Source organism: Terrapene carolina, unplaced genomic scaffold, assembly GCF_002925995.2.
Source record: "Terrapene carolina triunguis isolate 2854851 unplaced genomic scaffold, T_m_triunguis-2.0 Scaffold130, whole genome shotgun sequence".
NCBI lineage: Eukaryota > Metazoa > Chordata > Testudines > Emydidae > Terrapene > Terrapene triunguis.
Genome location: NW_020664481.1, coordinates 15,097,835 through 15,118,390, shown reverse-complemented (window position 1 = coordinate 15,118,390; position 20,556 = coordinate 15,097,835). Strand labels below are relative to the sequence as shown.

At 42.6% G+C, this 20,556-nt stretch overlaps 1 protein-coding gene across 3 annotated transcripts in view; it reads right to left on the bottom strand.

The window, feature by feature from the left end:
- Nucleotides 1–20,556, bottom strand: part of NFATC2 (nuclear factor of activated T cells 2) — a 125,427-nt gene that overhangs the window by 40,182 nt on the left and 64,689 nt on the right. For all 3 annotated transcript variants that reach the window (XM_024205795.3, XM_024205794.3, XM_029911800.1), the window contains 2 exons: nucleotides 2,815–2,870; nucleotides 1,961–2,087 (listed from right to left, as the gene is read on the bottom strand). In XM_024205795.3, coding sequence (XP_024061563.1) covers nucleotides 1,961–2,087; nucleotides 2,815–2,870 — 183 coding nt within the window. The remainder of the gene's footprint in view (nucleotides 1–1,960; nucleotides 2,088–2,814; nucleotides 2,871–20,556) is intronic.

The following is a 20,556-nucleotide window of genomic DNA, read 5'->3' as shown; positions in this document are numbered from 1 at the left end:
TAAATTGCTTGAGTGCAATCATGGGAGAATCTCTCGTGAAAGCACTTAGCATTAGGATGGACAAAAACTTTACCCAAAACTTAAACCTCACATTTCTCAAGGTTCAAAAATCCAGATTAGCTCATTATTTTTATTGCTGTCATTTTAATTCATTTTTGGCTCGGTTCTGCAATTTCTAGTTCTAGGTGGAACCCAAAGCAAAACTACGAAGAAACCAGGAGAGAGGCATTCCTCATAGCACTTCTGGCCCCAGTGGAAAAAGGAATTAATAGACTGTTTATGAGACGTGCTGATATTGCAAGATTTGCAGCCCTGTTTTTCAGTCCAAGAGATTAATTAGAAATTCAAAGGAACAGTCTGGGCTAGACCATTATTAGAGCTGTCTTCGAGACCCAATCTTTTTGCATGAGTCTTCCCCAGTAACAATGGCCGACATCATCAATAAAAGGAGAATAAACTCCCATTTGTAAAAGTCAACTGAATCTTGATGTGGTGGGAAAAGAAGGGTCTTTTGCAGGCAGATAATGCAATTTTTACTTCTTGTAACCATCCCTACATCTTAATGCCCTGACTCTTAGTGCGGGGATACATACCAGGCAGAGTGGACAATATTTATGTATCCAGATAAAAACAACGAGGAGTCCTTGTGGCACCTTAGAGACTAACAAATTTATTTGGGCATAAGTTTTCATGGGCTATAACCCACTTCATCAGATGCATGGAGTGGAAAATACAGTAAGCAGGTATTAAAAATACAGCACATGAAAAGATGGGAGTTGCCTTACCAAGTGGGGGGGGGGTAGGGTCAGTGCTAATGAGGCCAATTCAATTAGAGTAGATGTGGCCCATTCCCAACAGTTGACAAGAAGGTGTGAGTATCAACAGAGGGGAAATTATTTTATATGCTATTATATATTGTATATTTGCACCTGCTAACTGTATTTTTCACTCCATACATCTGATGAAGTGGGTTATTGCCCACGAAAGCGTATGCCCAAATAAATTTGTTAGTCTCTAAGGTGCCACAAGGACTCCGCATTGTTTTTACTGATACAGACTAACACGGCTACCCCTCTGAAACCTGTAGACAGATAAATTTCTAATGGAATCTTATAGCTTTTTTAAAAGTTTACATTTTGAGGCTCTTTTTGAAATAACAGCTTATTTACAAATGTAATTTCACAGTGCAACAATTTAGTGGCCATCAAAAGCCTTAATGGTATCCTCTCTCTAACTATGAATCATATAGAGCAGTGAAGCATTTTCCACTAGGGATGGGTGAAATGCTTTGTACCAAGTAAGAACTGATCTGGATGTTTCCCCATCCTTAGAAATTAGCAGCACTGAGATATAATTTCAAAGCTTGAAAAATCCAGTCAGGTTAGTTTGTGCTTTCTGGTTTCCACTGAGAAAAATCAGCCAAAACTAGGAAGTGCTGTTTCACTTCTTGCTCACCAATTCCCAAGGGAAAGAGTTTGAGAAGCATCCAAACTTTTCTTTCATATCTAAACTGGCCCTCCATTAAAGAATATATCCCTCTCTTCTCCTTCCATACTCTAATACTCCTTTCCCCAGGTCTGATGTTAATTTACTGTGGTACATGTCAACTAGGTAAGGCAATATTCATTGTTTTCACAGGGTCAGAGCACATAAGCATCTGATCCTGTTCTCACTGAAAGCATTTGCAAACTACTATTGTCTTAAATGGGGCAAGATCAGCCCATTGCCTGGACATCTGATGTAAAGCCCCCTTACATACATACATGTATATATAAAAAAATTCCTCCTCCAAAATTACATGCAACCTTTAAACCAATAGCAACTGGTGATCTGGCAGTGACTCCGCATTAAATTAGAAAAATTCAGATGCTTAGTTAATGACAAGAGAATGAGGTATCAGACTACAAAGCCTGCCTTGTGAGAAATTGTAGCCCAATCTGCCCTCTGCATAAAGAATTACCTGGGTGATAGGTAAAATGCTGTGGCTGACTTCTTTTTCTTTTCCCATTGATGACATAGAAATTCACCTTCACAGGTGTACGGATGTACTTGTTCCGATACTCTGGTATCTCTACAAAAAGCATGCTCTGAAACAATGAAAGGCGGCAATATCGTATTAGAAACTGAAGTTCAATGATCAACAGGCTCTCAGGCAACTGCCTCATGGAGTACATAACCCTGGAGGAAGGAAAAGGAATTTTCTTGTTCCCCTCTGAAAAGGAGGATGTGGGGAAAGAAGGGACAGGTGGGTTAGGACTGGAAGATTTCTGATATCAGGAAACTGGTTTTTAAATGTCACATCCTCTATGGCTTCTGTTGCTAGTGTCCTGATGTTGAAAAGAGAAGTCTCAGCTAAAGATAGAACACACACAATACTGATTAATGCTTCAGTGCTTTAACTACTCCTATGCACTTGATAAACATGAAATGTAATTATTCTATATATGTATTTATTACTTTTTTACAATCTGATCCCACTGATCCAACTTCCATAGCAACAGAACCATTCACTTCCTTAGGAACAGATAAGGCCCATTGCACTATAAGGGCTGGAACCTAGAAGACGCTGATGATATACTGTAAGTTTTTCACTGACCTCCATAGGAGTCAAGGCTGCTCAGCACCTTGCAGAATCAGGCCCTAAATGTAAATAAAGCAACGCAAACAAAGGGTCCCAGCCTGCAAAGCTCTGAGCAGCCTGGACTCCCACTGAAGTCAACGGAAGTTGGAGGGGCTCAGCACCTTGCAGAAGATGTTCTCAGCATATAGCTGAAAAGCAGGGAGTAAAGGACATACATTATGTTGCATACTTACAGGTTGGCTCTTATCTTTATCCACTGTTGCCTCCATCTCCCAGATCTGCTGACCATCTAAAAGTAATATTACACTATTAACTTGTTGGGAAATATTATCAGAAACCTAACTTAAATAAAGTCGAATCAGTCATTAAGGCTCTAATTTAGCAGAGCACTTAAGCACATGCTTATTTCCAACTGAAATCAATGGGATTTAAATGTAAGCATGTAGTTGAGTACTTTCCTGAACAGAAAAAGATTTATGCACATGCTTAAAGTTAAGCACATGGTTAAGTGCTTTGCTGAATTGAGGCCCAGCTGATGCTTTATATGTAAATACACCTCTACCCTGATATAACGCGACCTGATATAACACGAATGCAGATATAATGCAGTAAAGCAGTGCTCCGGGGGGGCAGGGCTGCGCACTCCAGTGGATCAAAGCACGTTCAATATAACGCGGTTTCACCTATAACACGGTAAGATTTTTTGGATCCCGAGTTCTATCGAGGTAGAGGTGTATTAGGAATGTTCAATACATATGAAACGTCTGCTTTTCAGCAAGGCTCTGACTTCAGCCAGCAGGATTGACTGAGGGTACAAGGAGTCAAACTGATTTGACCAGAGTCATACTGTGAGTCAGCAGCTTAGCAGAACCTGGTTGAATCTTCATTGTTTGTTTTAACCATAAGACCATGCAAATCTTCATCTTCCTTAGTAACATGCATGGAGGATTAGTTTCTAGTAAAAAGCTATTATTTATTGAAATATAAGTCCTAATTTTTCTCTTAAATTTGTGTGTCACTGGTTTTAAGTGCCCAAATTGAGACACCTGGGGCTTTGATTTTCAGAGACGCTGAGCACCCAGCGCTCTCACTGAAATCACCTGGTGGCGTGAGTGCTCAGCACCTCTGAAAAGCAAAGCCCCAGCTTTCTCTAGGAGTAGTTTATAGGGACAAATTGTTACTGCATTTTTTTTAAACAGGAAAAAAGATATTACCCAAGGTGAAGGGAAAGAGGGAACATTGTTATTATTATTAGAAGACGACTCATCCATTTGTTTTATTTTATTCTACCCAAGCTTTTTAAGAACCATAGTTGGGAAGACAGTTACAAGGTGTCTGATTTCTTTGTGCTATTTGTGTCCTCTTCCTGTTTCATAGGGGTTTCTGATATGTACAACAAGAAGCCTAAATTTACATGATAGCTATCTATCAACCCATCTACTTTAGCTAGTAATAAAAACGACCTATAGCTAGATATGCACCTTCAGTATGTCTTTACTCCAAACTTCTAACAACGCCCATAGACATTCACTGTCTGGGTTATCCAACTACAATGGATTGAGGATTCACTGTATATGCTCTAATTAGCAATACATCCACCACATCCATAATGATGGCCACTGAAACACAGAACTTCTTTCTGCTGCCTCTTACACTGGTGCACTTCCAGTGAGTTACATGGAATTACCCGGATATAACTGAGAGCAGAATTTGGCCCACAGTAATTCAATCTGCTTTCTCTCTTTCTGTTGCTTTCTAGCATTATCAGTAGCATAGTCCAAAGTCTCTTAGCAACTCAAGGCTAACAATATTAGGTAAGTCATATACCCTGAATAATTTTTCATTTAAGGGCTGTTCAAAGAAATATAGTACAAAATATGTCCTGTGACGTGCCTGGCAGTTACTTTTGAGACTGCTGAGGGCTTTGGGGTCATTGCATATTTAGTCTCTATGAGGTGCAATGTGACTTTGATTGTGTTACACATATTTTTTACATATCCGTCTAAAACAGATTATATATACACTGTTCTGCCACTGCATTCTATGTACTGTACCTGCATTAACCTGGGACATTTCTCACAACAGTACGTGGGTGTCCATTAACACCAATTTAGCTCACTGTCTGCTACTGTAAAACTCCGCGTACTACTGCACATTGATAAAATGGCATCCCAAGTTTTGTGTGTGAAATGTAAACTGTTGGACTGAAATTAAATTTTGCAGAAACAGAAATAAATGTCTCCTTGGAACCTTCATGATTGGACCATACGTTGTGTACGATGCCTACATAAATCTACCCACCTTAATATCTTTATTAGTTGTACTGCTTGCATGCTTCTGAGCCACCTCTTAATGGGCCACACCGGAAAATAAAACCTACCTACTAAGAGCAATTTATCTTAGAGATCCATTTACTGTAATATATACTCTACACATGCTGTTAGGCATTTACTTGAATGCACTAAAGCATATTTAGAGCATGTGACAATAAAAAAAGTTTTTATATTAGTAGAATTAAATTAGTAGGGTTAAAAAACTATAGATATCCAATTGTGCGCCCAATTACCATGTGTACACATGCCAGGCAAGCTATTGCATGTCCAAATAGTCAATGCAGGGGTTTTGCACATGCATTTTTAGTACTAGTGCACAAATTAGGGGCTCAATCTAGCCAGGAATATTTTTTCATTGACCCCCCAAAAAATTTGGAAGCTGCTTTTATTTTTTAAAGACTTTGAGCCCTGCCGCTAACATTTTCAGTACATTGCATTGGGTTTTTAGTCAGGTGATTTGCTTTAAAAATGTTGATGGAGTGTAAAAACTCCTAATAGCTCTCTGAGAATTTGATTAATATGAATTATGGGAATTGTGCATCCAAATCACTGAGCCAGCACCCAAAACGCTTTCAACAGTTCAGCCACTAGCTGAGTGTTTGTGCTGGGGTAGGAGGGGGAATCTCCAAAGGTGAGGTTCTGTTGGAAGGTTTCCCAGAAGCTTATACATACACTTTGGGTCTACAGAACTGGGGTGGAAATCTAATGAAAACTGCTTCTCATAAGACTTCTTATTTTTCCTGATGCCTGGAAATTCTGCAAGAGCAGCCTCTCTCTTCTGCTTCTGGTCCAAATGGAAGCAAAGAATGCAGGAAAATGGAAGAGGATTGTGAGGATTTTTGTGTTTTATTTAATGCACTTTGCACCATTTATGCTCTTTGTTTTCTCTTTGTATTCCACGCCACGTGACTAATGAGAACTGGCGTGACAGTTGCACTTGGATGTCTAATCCGTTTCCTCCCTGCAACCCATAAGCAGAGGCTAATTCCAACTCCAGGAGACATACCTGTGCTTGAGCATAGCCAGGGTGGTGAGGGGCTAACTGCAGGGCCGGCTCCAGGCACCAGCTTAACAAGCAGGTGCTTGGGGCGGCCAAGGGAGAGGGCACCTGCGGCAATTCAGGGGTGGCAGGTCCCTCACTCCCTCTAGGAGCGAAGGACCTGCTGCTGAACTGCTGCCGCCGATCGCGGCTTTTTTTTTTTTTCCAATTCCCGCCGCCGATCATGATCGCAGCTTTTTTGTTGTTGTTTGTGGCGGCAGAAATGCTGGAGCCGGCCCGGGCTAACTGCCCTGAGTATGTGCCCATCCAAGATGCTAGGTGTGTTCTCAGGACAGCTAGCCCCTCCCACTATTTACGTTGCTGCTGGTACCCTTCTATTTTTGGTGCACAAGATGGATAAGATCTAAAGTAGGGATGTCTCCTCCTGCTGGACTTTACACCTTCCAGCTTGAAGTAATACCCTAAGTAATAATAACAACAACATGCCATATTCATCCCAGTGTAACTCCACCGGCTGCCATCAGGATGAATTTGGCCCAGTATGTGGCTCTTCTATAGTGCCTTTCATCCAATGATCTCAAAGCACTTATCCAACAATAAGTAATTAAGTCAGCACCCCTATGAGGTAGATAAGGGGCACCCACTGCTGAAATGCACCCACCTCTGGGGTGGAATATGGCTGCTGTTTAACAGTGCGTAGCAGCATCACTACACACTGGAGAGCAGAAAGTGAAGAATACTCAATCCAGTTGAAAGTGCCGGGGGATTTGTAGCCCAGATGGAATTACTGGAGTTGGTGTAATCTAACTGCTACTACTACTACTACTACTACTACTGAATTACTACCCAGGCGAGGCCCTGACTCAAACAGCCTCTCAAAGAGGGAGAAAGAATCCCCCTTACATCCATTCTAAGGACTTGCTGGATCTGAGTGCACAGGCATAAGTGGGGCCACTCACCCACTCACTCCCTCCCTGCAGCGGAGAGAGTGTTCAAATGGCTGGAGACTGGGCTCCATCCACCCCACTCACTGGACAGAGTAGCTGAGCCAATGCAAGGACTATGTAGCAGTTTACTACTGTTACAAGTGAGCAGTAAATCACTCTCCCTCCTCTCTCCCCCAACAAGGCGGCGTCAGGGGAGGCATTATGACTCAACATGTCTCTGAGTCACAGTCCCTCCTTTGGGACTACTCCTGAAGTTGTATAGTTTATGCACTGCCCGGAGCTGTGCCTAAAGGCACAATCTACCCCTTTGTCTAAAATCTGGAGGCACAGATTTTTCAGAACTGCCCACTCACCAGGATACTCTGGACAATCACAGCACTGGCATGCAAAAATGCCCAGTTAGATACTCAGTTACTTGCATGTGCAATCAAACACAAATGCCTGCACAACCATTGCAGTGCACACTGGGACTGCAGATATGCATAGGTTATGAAAATCTGGGGCTAGGTGCCAACATTTTCTTATTTATTGTCATCTTTAACACCCTCTCGGATACTTTGGTTGTTGTTACTCTACAGGAAGAAAATGCTGAATAATTTCCTTTTAGTACTGAACAGCTCAGCTTCTCCAAAGTGAGCCCCTTGTCTCTTCTATCTATACTTACAGGCAGTAATGGATTTCCAGAGTGCAGACAGCATAAGCAGGCTGTAATTAGAGTCTGCAAGCCTCTCACCCGATTTGCTGCTTAGCCCTAACATCCCAGAGGACCACTGTGTAAATTAATGGAGAGGATTCCAGAATTTTAATAATGAGCATTTATTTTGGCCACTGCTGTGGACTGTCACAGGTTACAGCTACGCTCCTGTTAACACATTTACTGCTGAAACCTATAGAGTCAGTTGAAATGAAAACACCTTTTTTTTGGTGTGTGTGGCAGCTCTGGGTTTACTCCAGCAAAAACAAGGGCACCTCATGGCTGAAAAGCAGCACTTACTGAAGGATTCCCTTTGTAGCTGGTCGTTATGGTGAAAGGCCATCATACTAGCTATTAAGGATTCCTCGTAAATCAAAAATACCAAAGAGATTGTTATTGCGATTCCTCTGAATGTAAGAGGAGGAGGAGATCAACAGCAAAAAGTATCTTACAGTAAAATAGTTTATAAATCAATCAATTAGGAGTTGACTGGGGATTTTTTCTGCTCAAGGAATTGAAGGATAGGGTTAAAGCAGTTGAAAAGCACAGCTGGAGGCAGACCCCTTACAATGGTGTTTACACTGATCTGGTGATGTACTTTTTTCACTTGCTGTAGCGCATTGTCCCATACACCACTCTACCAAAGCACCTCCTGCTATCCTAGTCTTGGGTCTCCACCCAGCTCTGCCAAAGCACCTCAACTCTCGACATGCAAAACCTCCTTTTGTTACAGTCCTGGTTCTCCATATTACTGCCAGTGCCTCAAAGGCAGATACTTGCTATTTCCGCCCTTGGCATCTTCAAACTACCATGTGTGATGTGGAAATTCACTACAGATTCTGTTCAATTAATTTTCATTTTTGACCTTTTCTTGCCTTCACATTTGAAGCCAGGACTTCATGGGTGACAAGCTGGGCACTCATTGTTCCAGCCAGTACTTAAAATGACACCTTTGGACAAGGTGAAGGTTAGAGGCTTGTTTGACACATAGTGGAGTTTATGAACTGTTATGAGATTTTCCTGGTGTAGGTTAAGTACTATAAATTCTTGAACTTGGAGAGGAGTTAAGAATTAGGATACAGTTGAATGTCAAATTAGCCAAGAAAATCCTATTTGTAAAACCAAAAGCTGACTGGTATATTTCTAGCGACAAGTCTGGGGGCTAGTCTTACTCTCAGAACTGCATGGGTTAAACAGTTCCTTAACTAACCCTCAAAGCCAGCGGGCACATGCATATAACGTTGAGTCATCTAAACAATGCAGTATGACCGATCCCTAATAACAACTAAGGCAACTAAATGGGACTTTTGACACTATTCTTCCTCATTACAGAATATGATCATCTTAGATCGTGTGCTGTACCTCAGTGTTCATATAACAGAGTTACCTTGGGCATAGAAGTACTACAGGCAGAGAGTTTTCCGCCGTCAGTAATGCATAAAACAAAGGCAACACAGGCCTCAGAGTCATATTCAATACTCAAGAGGCCTGTGAAGCATACGCAAACCACAACAACATTCGATTTGATTTAGTGACCGAGCCACTGAAACTGCATTGAAACCTAATGAATCCAGGCATAAAAGTCAGATGATGTTTAGACTGAGTTCAAAGTCCATGGGGATTAAGAGTGGGAACGAGGCTAACACCAAGTAAACAAGGAATGTATTTATTTGGGGGTTATCATTCTAATGATGACGGATGCTTCTACATGGATCTATTTATGCCCACAGCCATTAAACATTTTCCTACCAAATCTGTCACCAGTGACAATTCCTGTTCTTTAAGCATTGAAACGCTGTTGAATATAAACATTTTGCAGCTCATGCACTGACCTTTATGCTTAAATATCATGTGGCATGCTCCATCTGTCTTGCTGCTTTTCTTTTATAGTCATGCACATACAAACCCTAATTTTAGATGGTCAATATTTGCTTTTCCCTTAACCCCCATGGCTATGATCAGTGGAGCAAGCTTCTGGCAGAGGCCATGAGGCCATACATTAATGGCTGCATTCATTAAAAAGAGCCCCACTTTAACCTATTTTTTTCATAACAATAATAATAAAAAGAAACCTCTGAATTGTGCACACCCAGAAAGGTAACTGAAAATCTGAATAAAATGTGAAACAGAGGCGGCTTCTCTTGGGTTCACTGATGGGGCAATCTGGGGAAGCCCTGAACACAGAATACTTTCCACACAACTGCCAACACAACACATTTCACCAGCATGAAATATGCATAAATGTGTGGGGAGGGAAGGGGAGAGAGAGATCGAAGCAAAATTTTAAAATGAGCTATTAAAAAGATGTATGCAGTGTAGCTGTAGCCATGTCTCTCTCTCTCTCTCTCTCACCAACAGAAGCTGGGCCAATAAAAGATATTACCTCACCCACCTTGTCCCTCTATTGAAAAAGTGGAATTTTTACCAGGAAGGTGGATGCACTGAGAGATGCACGGGTTACTAATACCTATATTATAATAAAATCTATAGGTCCCAGCTGAGATTGAGACATTATAGCCTTTCTATAGGCTTGGAAGGATTCGCTTTTTATCGGTAAATATCAATAAATGTTGATTTCACCATGCGTGCAAATAAAATATTTCCCCTGAGAATGCTCAAAATTTACAGATAGGCAAAGTCAGAAAAAAGCTGCTTAAGAACGTATTAGACATGGATCTAAGGCTGTGTATTTTGACAGGACATGTTGACAATTTGTGTTTTAATGGTTGTAAATGTAACATTGACCCCCTCGGTTGTCGTCAGCAGGAATCAACCTGGGACCTTTTGAGATAAATGCATAAGCCTCTATTGCCTGAGCTAAAAGACTTGTGTCGCTTAGCCAACCTGTAGCAGGCTCATCAATTGCTAGCTGGCCTAGCAACCACTAGAGGGAGACAGAGTAATTATTTTCAGACCCCCCTCTTGTCTAATCCACCCCACATCATTCCCTGCAACTGTGAAAATTGAAATTAATAATTGAAAAAAGGCTTAAAAATAACATCAATATTATCTATTGAAATTAGAAAAAAATAAAAATCTAATTCTCTCAAGCCTGCTTTTATAGCTGGATGTAAATAGGTTTCTTCCCCACTGAGCAACATGCTCAATGTCAGTACTGGAGGAACTGCATAGTGTTTAGCTATCATAATCATGCTCTATCCATGCGTTAGATAGAAACACATTTTCAGTCGCCTCTCTGCTTGCTAACGGAGAAAACTGGGCATCAGCCTGGCTGATACTTTACCCCCAAGCGTGTGTGTATAACACTGCCTTCTGCTGGATAGAATCAAAACTTCTCCACCTGTGTACTGAAGTAACGAGGCCACAAAAGCAAAGCAACAAGCCTTCAGAATGGGTTCCTGCACTTCATGGAACAGCCTAACTGCCCTAGAAGAGGACAGGTATATTTTCCAAAGTCGCCTCTTCTTATTGTGCACATAGGTAACTGGAATGGATTACAGAACCTGACCTAAAATTTGGACCCAGAAAGGAAACTTAAAGTGGAGGGTGGTGGTGGAAAATACATTTCAAAACCATTGGAATCTATTCAGTTCTATATTCTGTTGAAGGCTTGGTAGTTTATTTCTGACCCTGAACACCTATTTCTAAAAAAGGGGACATAATGCACTGTAGCTAAACCTACTTTCATGATTTTTTCACCCCTTTATCATCATGTTTACTAAGTCTTCATAAGCACATGAGAGTGGCAATGAAGCCCCTGTGTGCCCTGTTACCTAAAATCAGTGGCTGCTCTATCCCTGAAAGGACACGCACTTGAAAACGCTTTGCCATTACTGCCCAGCTCCAAACCAGCTCCTTGCCAGGGTCCACATGAGCAAAGAGTCTCTTGAATTCTGTGTGAGGATTTTATAGATAGAATTCAGACTGCCTAGCTGAAGGGCCAGCAGATCAACTAAAGAAGGTAAATGTAGCTGGATTTAGACCTCTAAGCCACAGTGGCCTTGATAGCCGACTTCTCAGTTTTTACCGGCGTGGTTCCCTGTATTTGTTCATTTAATGGTTTGTCTTAGTTGGCAAGTCGCTAACATACAGTGCAGTGAAATGTTCAGGAAATAGCTGATTTTTGTACTGCTTCAGGGCAGTGAGCTTTAGCACTAAGCCCTGATGAGAGATCTGATTGTGTCAGCACTCTCTGTAGAAATGAATGAGTTGTTGGAAGAATGTAATTCTACCTTTCTAGCCCAAACCATGATCGGACCAAAAGTCTTGCTTCAACCTTTGGGGGAAAATGAAAGTGTCAATCTGCATTAGGAAAACTTTGCATGATCCTCTGCAGATCCCTTATAGTTGTTTTTCTTAATTAGTCAAATAAGTTTTCTCGAACCAGTTACAGCCTTTGCACATTATTCACGATCCCTTATTCATTACGTTAGATTGTTAACTAGCAGGAAAATGAGCTTTCTGCCTTAGCTGAGCTGGCATGACTGATGGACTGAGATGTTCAGGAAATTCTCTTCACAGTTCTCACAAACTGAAGACTAACCGCATTATTCTGTGGATTCTATAGCAGCTGGTAGGTGATTTTCAATTGAAAATGTACATTGCCTTTTAAGGATCACACCAAATATTTAATGGGACACTGTTAACTTTTCATCACACAGTAAGCCCACATCAACTTCTAAAGGAATTGAGCATGGCTGGTAGGACAGTTGCTTCATCACTAAATGCCTATATAGAATTGCCTCTGGGCTTGGCTATTCACAGTGCTTCTTGGAAGCGCTTCCAAAATGCATGAAGATTAATATGTCTCTGACTTTTTATGAGCAGGCAATAGGTTGCCCCCCCCCACCCCCGAGAAGACCCTAGAAATTTTTTCAAGATGCCCCGAGAACAAAAGCTATCACAACTTTGCCAACTCCACTGATGGAACAGAATCCACTTATGGAATGTTCAGAAACGTCCTGGGAGACACTGTTAGGGGATGGCATCTGATCTCAGCCAATGGCATTACTCTGAGTCACACCACTGATAGTGAGGTCAGAATGTGGCCCTAGGCAGTGCTCCCCGGGAGCTTCCACTGTCTTAGAGATAACTCTCAAAGTTAGAGTTACTGCAACTGGAACACATTTAGAGCTCACCCGAAATGGGCCACTTAGTTCTTCATAAGGGTTGAATGCTGTGGATTTTTTTGTTTTGTTTTTGTTTTTGGATCAAAACTCCCATTGCGGTTAATAAAGATGTGTTTGTGGTGAGCTGAAGCCAGTGCTTTCATTTCCCTGAGGACTTGAATTTGAGTCATCAAGGCCAAAGATACATGTCAGGGTCTGGGAGGTAAAAGGCCAGTGAATTAGTCATCCACCATTCAACCCCACCCCAAGTCTGACATTTGGTACAATGAGAACAAGTCTTAGAGGAGCTGTCCCCGAGTCTATTGTTTAAGGAATTCGACTTGAGTGCAATGAAACAAATACAGTAGTTGAGTAGTGAACCAGCAGGGGCAAATTGTAGTTCCAGAGCTGTTCCAAATAATTCCTTAGGCCAATTCATGGAAATATACTTCATTTTTTTTTAATAAGAAATATATATCATACACATATTTCTATATTTTATTAAACAAAAGCTCCACTCAAAATAAAACCACTGAGAACCTCCATATAAGAAAATGAGTCACACCAGGATGCGATGACTAAGTGGGAGAATGAGGAATTCCACTACCCACGCCAGCATTTTATATGATCAATTTGCTTTCAACAGGTGATGGGAGCTTCTCTCGCTGCCTTTTGTTTATTCCAAGAAATGTCTTTTTTTTTAAAAAAATATGCTCTTTAAACAATTAAGTTTCAAAGCTGAATAATCAGGAACAGGCCTGCTTCCACCCAGAGCCCCCATAGTAAACAGTGAGCCAGGGAATCCAAGCCAGTAGTGGCTGCCTGTGTTAATAAGGATTTACCAGCTGTAAAATTCCAAAACCTTGTGTCATACGGGGAAACCTTCCAAAACACTGGATTCCACTGTGTCTCAGTGAATCTCTCACAGCTATGGCAACTCAGCTTCTGCAGCCGCATTTTTAAAATATAAATATATACTTGGTGAATGTATCCTTAAATTCCTCCCCCCGCCCCCCCCATTTTGCAGTGAGGTTTTGGGATCCCCGGTTTAACATCACACAACTTCCCCCTGGAGTGTGAGAATGCTTGGGACGCTACACATCACACCCAAGCTAAAGCATGCAGCTAGAACGGTTGGCACTGCTTTTTCAGCAACTGTTAGATTGAGAAAAGCAGAGCGTTCCATTTACCAATGAAACTTCCCGTCTGCTCAACAGAAAAAAGGCAAACTTTAAGCTGCCATGAAGGCCGACATAATAAGCATGTGGCATGTTGATGGCTGATGCTCCTCTTCAGCCAAATGCTCAAGCACTGGCATTTATCAAGGCATCTTTGTCTTTCTTCACCCAAAGCACTGCCCTCTACAGTTCATGCTGAAACCTGACCTCTTTTGGCAGCAAACCCTCCCAGCTGGGCTCTGGGCTCCACTCTCAATTCTGCAGATACCTTTCTTTGGTGGCATGCAAGTCATAAGGAGAGGAGATTAACTTGTAAGGCAGACGGTCACCTTTAACTAATATAAAAAGCAGGGGGGACTCCCCGCACAGAGAAGTATAATTTATTCCCCTGAACCATCCCGCTGCTCTGCAGGGGTATATTGGGGGAGGATGTGCATCCAGAAGCATCCAGCCTTAAAAGATGGATTGCAGCCACAAAATGAGAGGACCAGAGAAAATCCTAGCAATCCGGTGCACTAAGAAAGGAGCAATACTAGTATTGTAGCACATTTATTTCATATAGTCCCTGGGAAAAATCTTGTCGATCCATAATCAATTGAGTAATCCCATGTTCAAAGGTGACAAGCTCAGATCTACTGAGCCTGTTGCTTTTCCCGGAGTCTACAACTCCTTTTCTAGCCTCTTCTACTGAAAAACTGAATCAAATTCCTGTTCCTGATGCTGAGTTCTGGGTTCAGTGAGTTATGAAAACAGACAGTGGTGTGTGTACATGTGCATGGTGAGATTCTTATAGAATCAGAGAGTGGTAGGTTAAACTATAATCTCTTTAAGTCGTGTTCTCTTGCTCTGGCCACTCAAAATTTCGATTTTCCCATTTCAATTCCTTTGAGTTTGAAATTTGCTCTCAGAATTTACTGGGGCTTCCTTGGAATCCTGCAGGTTGTTCTCTAGGGTCAGAAAGCAAACCTTTCTGCGGGGAGAAATGGGAGTGCTTTATTGTGGATCCTGAATTTTCCAGGGTGTTGAAAATGGCCTGAAATTTTTGTATTTCCCGTGGATGTTTTTGAGGTGAACGGAGTGATCATTAATAAACTGGGAGGATTATTAGAAGGTAGCTGTTCCCCTATTTCTCACCTACTTTAGACTTAGCACTACGAAAAAGAGAAGAGGGACATTGCTCTAGGGCAGAGAGTGTCTTCTTTATACTTGGGCACAATAGGGCCCTCCCTTGACTGGGACTCCAAGGCATTACTGCAATATAAATAAATAACTGCACATTTGAATTAATGGCACAATTGCATGCATTTCCAGGCCATACGTTGGAACTGTGAAAGTAAAACTTTAGCATTGGAAGGGCATGTGCTTCTAGTGGTTTGTGCCTGAATCTATGAGATTGCGTGTGTTTAAATTAAAGGATGTTGGCAGGTAGGGACTGCAGAATGCCTATGTGCACATTCTGGCAGGGCTCTGCACACCAGCAAAACTGTATGTCACTACACAGCATGCCAGTCACAGCAAAGCACAGAAGGGCACTTCCAGAAGTGGCCTTAATTAGGGCCAGATTTTAAGAGCAACATCTGAAGCATTCATTTGAATTCAATGGGAGCTGAGGTGCTCAACAGGATTTAGCCCTTGATGTGCCCATGTCCAGCTAAAGCCCCACCAAAAAAATTGTCCTCGAGGTGCCACTGTGTTTCGTTTCTGTCCTTGCATGGTTTCTGTACTCTCCCCCTCCCCCCCGCCCCCTTTGCAACCTGGCATCATAGAGCTAAAAGACCTGATGCTCTGAGATGCTGAGGATCCTGAACTCCCATTACAAACTGAGGCTTTCCCCACTCCTCTGTACGCATTCAGTGCCTTTTAGGCCCGTTTTTCAGAAGTATCAAGCACTTGCTGCTCCCACTGACTTCAACTGGAACTGAGGGTCCTCAGGACCACTAGATGTCAGGCTCTAAGTAAAGAGAGAGTTAAGATTGAGCTTTTTTTATTTGATCAGCACGTGTTCATTTTAACTACATTTATAGTGGCAATCCACATTTCCTCAGCTAGAGGCAGAGATTATAAAAGCCACAGTTTCCTTTAAACTATGGTAGACAGCTGCATATAATGCATTTTAGTAGGATTGACAACATGCATCATTACGTCCAGTTTATCTTCCTCTTTAGAGGAGAAATGCCAAACAATAGAAAGTGCCCCTACGCTCACCTGCTTTGAATGATATGCTCCTGGAATATTTAAAGAGTGCAATCCTTGACAGAAAAATTACTGTAAAATCTGTTATTTTTACAATTGCTGTGATATGTTTCTGAGAACTGGACGTACTTGCCCAGTGTCAGCGTACTGATGTGTGTGGTGAAGGCTGTGCTGGTGTTGGTAGAAATCAGCAACAGAAATAGCGCAAATGAACTCAGTTGTTTATTATTAGAGGGCAGTGAGGGATGGGTATTCAAAAAACTTTGGCTTGCGTATTTGCATGTCTACCTATGTGTACAGGCATAATTACTTTGTGCAAAGCAGGCAAATGGAGCACAGATGGTTTATTAGGCACATTTGAACATGCAATCACCCATTTTGTGTATGCAATCAGGGACTTCCTCACACAAATTAGAAGAACATGTATATGTGCACAAGAGCAGTTACAGTAGTTTCTGTGACAGCTATACCCAAACAATCTCTCTGACATATTGTGGATGTCCAGCCACCAGCTCAAGTTAAGTGTGGCTATAACACAGCTCTGAACTTCCCCCCAAAACATTCCCTACTGCCTCCTTTCTCAATTACTAGGGACAACACCATCATCCTGCCCGTCAAACAGGCCTATAACCTGAGCATCTTCTTCAACTCAGACCTCTCTCTAGATCCTCACATCCGGGCTATGGCTAAATCTTGCCAATTCTTTCTGCATAGCATCTCTAAGACACGGCTTTTCTTATCCCTCCACACAGCTAAAACGCTCATCCAGGCTCTTTATCATAGTGCATCTTGATTACAGAAACAGCCTTCTCTCTGGCCTTGACAAGTGCAGACCTGCCCTGCTCTTATCCAATCAGAATGCTGCTGCAAAGAGCATTTTCCTAGCCTATCACTTTGATCAAGGCACCCCTCTCTTTGAATAACTCCACCGGCTCCCGCCTCTCTAGCGCATCAAACACAAGTTGCTTGTATTCACTTTCAAGGCCCATCATAGCCAATACTCACCCTACCTGGCATCTGTCACTCATGACTGAGCTGTTGATGCCAGCCTCCATTGCCCACTTGTTAAATTTTCAAACAAGCCCTTTGTGTTTTCTCCCAGGCTGTCCCCTACACTTGGGAGCAGCTCCCTGTGAACATCTGCACAGCTACCTCATTATCTACCTTCAAATCCTTCCTCAACACTCTCTTTTGCTTTGAGCCCTAAAAAAACTTGACAACCATTAGGCTGCTGGTGTGCAGAGAGCACAGCCTGTCATGCTGACCAATATTGTCCCACTGTTTCCCTGTGCTCCCCTGTCTGCCTGACTCCATCTTTTGTCCCTTGTCTTATACTTAGCTTGTAAGCCCCTTGGGGCAGGGACCGTCTTTTTGTTCTGTTTGCACAGTGCCTACTACAGTTGGGTCATGGTCCATGACTAGGGGCTATGGTGCTATAATAAAGAAGAACAGAGCAATGAAGAGATATGCTTCTTAACAGAGCAGGGACTTTCCTTTTGGAGTCACTGTGGTGGGGTCACTGAGACTGGGGTCTCAGTGGAGATGGTAGTGGGGTCACTGAGACTGGATGTAAATCAGGATGAGAAAACTATCCACTTTTGTAGCTACCAGGGAAGTGCAAACTGTTTTTGCCTAATTTGAAGCCTGCTCAGATATCATGGGTTGCAAAGTTCATCTACAAACTTTAACATTATTAGGTTCCCATTCTGCGTAGGGCAGACTGTGGGAAGCAGAGAGCAGCAGAGAAAATTTCTAGTGGGCCAAATTCTGCTATTCCTTACACTGGTGCAAGCAACCCTGGTGAAGACCATTTTTTTACTCTCACTGGTAGGGCAGGATTATCGCCTGCAGTATATTTTGTAGTTAAGCGTCTCTTGCATGACATAGTGAATGCTACTGAGACACCTTCAAAAATGAAGCAGCAGACTCTGTATAACTTCCTGCAGGTGGAATGAGAAGAGGGTTGGCAGTCAGGGAGTCCTGAGCTTTCATCTTGGCTCTGCCACTTCTTTTCTGTGTTGACTCTGGCAAGTGCCTCAAGTTCCCCCATGTGTACAAAGAGATAATATCGACCTTGCAGTCATAGACGATTCATGCCTCCCCATACGGGGTGGGGGGGTTACAATCTAAAGGGGAGGACATGTGTCCACCCCACGTGTCTACCCTGCCCAGTGACCCCTCCTCCCCCCGGCCCTGCGCCACCATGCTCTCCCCGCCCCATATTACCTGCAGGGTGAGGCTCTGACCTTCTCTCCCTGCACCTCCCCCTCTCCCCCACACACACATTCAGCTACTCTCCCTGGCAGCCATGGCGGGGACAGAGGCCAAGTGAGCCAGAAACATGCTGGGGGGAGAGGGTGCTCCTGCTCGCTTGGCTCCTGTCCCCAGCAGCTAGGGCAGCAGTGGGCTGCTCCCCGCCCGGCCCCAGCTGCCAGGGACAGGGGCTGAGAGAGCCGTAGCCCCTCCCCCGCAGCATGCTGGACCCCTGTCCCCGGCGGCCAAGACTGGGCAGCCACATGCAGCTCCTTTGAAGTCAGTTGGTCTCCATATAGAGTCAGGGGTCCATGTATATACATTGCTACCGGATTGGAGCCTTAGATACCACAGAAATGGGAACCTCAGAAATGTGAAATAGACAGACTCCAGGGGGAGAAAAAAATCAGGACTCTGCTGTCTGAATCTGGGGGGTTGGGGAGATTTTGCTTAAATGGACTTTAAGCATCAGTGCATCAGAGACCTCAACAGCTGCACCAAGTTCAAAGGGCACAGAGGCAGCCACCTCCTCTCGCTATACTGTATAGCTGAGTTAATGAAAGATTTATGGTGGATCTACTCCAAAGACATACACTTTCCATTTGGGTTGTTCTTCCACCTCCTGCATTGTCCTACAGATGATTCATGATGTTCATGTGGCCACCATAAGAGTTTGGCAAAGGAAAACACCATGCATATGTACGATTCTCCCACAGGAATACGAAGCTTTCCTACCACTTGCAGAAAGCAGCAATAACCAGCACACAAAATGGGAGTAAATACAATGCAACTGAAGGCATGTAATTTGCAAATTACTACATGGTAATTAAAACAAATCTAAAAGGGAAATTCCAGAACTTTTTTTTACATAGATTTTACTAGTAAGATTGAGGCTCAACCAAAACATGGACAGCCTTGAATTTCCGGACGTTTGAAACCCTTCTCCGACGTTGGAGCCTGCCTCTACCAACGTCAACATAAAAAGAATAATTTGGCCTCAGAAAATGAATTCTTATCTGCAGAATCACTTGCTCCCTTATCAAGTTTTATAGACTCAAGTATTATATTTACTTGAGTTAGAACCAAGTAAGTGCAAATCTTAACCCACTTTCAGCCAGATTCTTAACTGATGTAAATCAGTGTAGCTCCATTAACTTCACTCAGCTATAATGACTTACGCCAACTGAGGATCTGGCCCTTAGTTCTGAGATGCCTTCTTAATAAAAGCATGCAATGCAGTACGTGGTTGGAGCTCAAGATTACAGTGCTTAACTGTAGCGCCCAGCCACTGAAGTTCACTTCCTGCTACCATTTCCTGTACCAGTCTTAAAACAACAGTCTTTTATACAGTACTGGTTAGTGAGTTCATCAATTTGTGTTGTGGTCAGTACAACAGAGCAAGCACCGGTTATTTTAACATTGCCAGACAAAAATATTTCAGCCTATCACCTAATGAGTTGCCCAGGGAAAAATCTATAATGCCCTCTTTGATATAGTGAAATAGTTTGTACACAAAATCCAGTAACATTTACCATTGTTCCTTATGGCATATTGTATGTTAGTATCAAATATGGGTAGAGTTCATTTCTCTAATGATGAATGTTGAGTTTTCTATAAAATCCAAAGAAGAAACTGAAAGGTCATCTCAGGAATGGCAAATTTAGGGTTTCAGTTTAGAGAGTCAAGTTTAATTTATCATTAAACACTTTAATAGCCCTTTAGCTCTGTTTCTTATTGCACACCAGGTCATACATCCTCAGTTCCCAGTTCAGTGGAGAGACTGGCCTTTTGACCCCACATCCAAATACACCCAGATTCTGGAGTGTTTGCAATTCAGATCAAAATTGTCAGATTGGGCAAATCGCAGATTCACAGCAGAAAGGGTTCATTAACATTTCTCGCTGCATGGAGATGTGTGTGCTAGTCTCTTTGCCAAAAAAAAATTTCTGATCCTCACCCCCGCTGGTTCTGTCAGCTGGATTGCTAGGGCGGCCTGAAACTTCACCTTTTAAGGATCACGTCATCTAAGCATGTTCAGAGCAGTTGTACACACTGTATAGTGTTTAAACGCCCATACTTGCTAGTGCCCTGTTTACACTAGCGCTCCCACTCTTGTTAGCACCGATGGAACTGAAACAGGGACAGCCAATGTGGGAAATTTTTGAGACAATTTCCCCATGCGGACAAGGCCCATGAGTTCACAAAGTGAAACTCAGAGATAATCATACTTTCCCTGTGTGCTGGTGCAGCTTAATTCCTTCACAAAGATGTAATCCTTGCATCGGCTCACTAGGGCAGCTTAGCTATC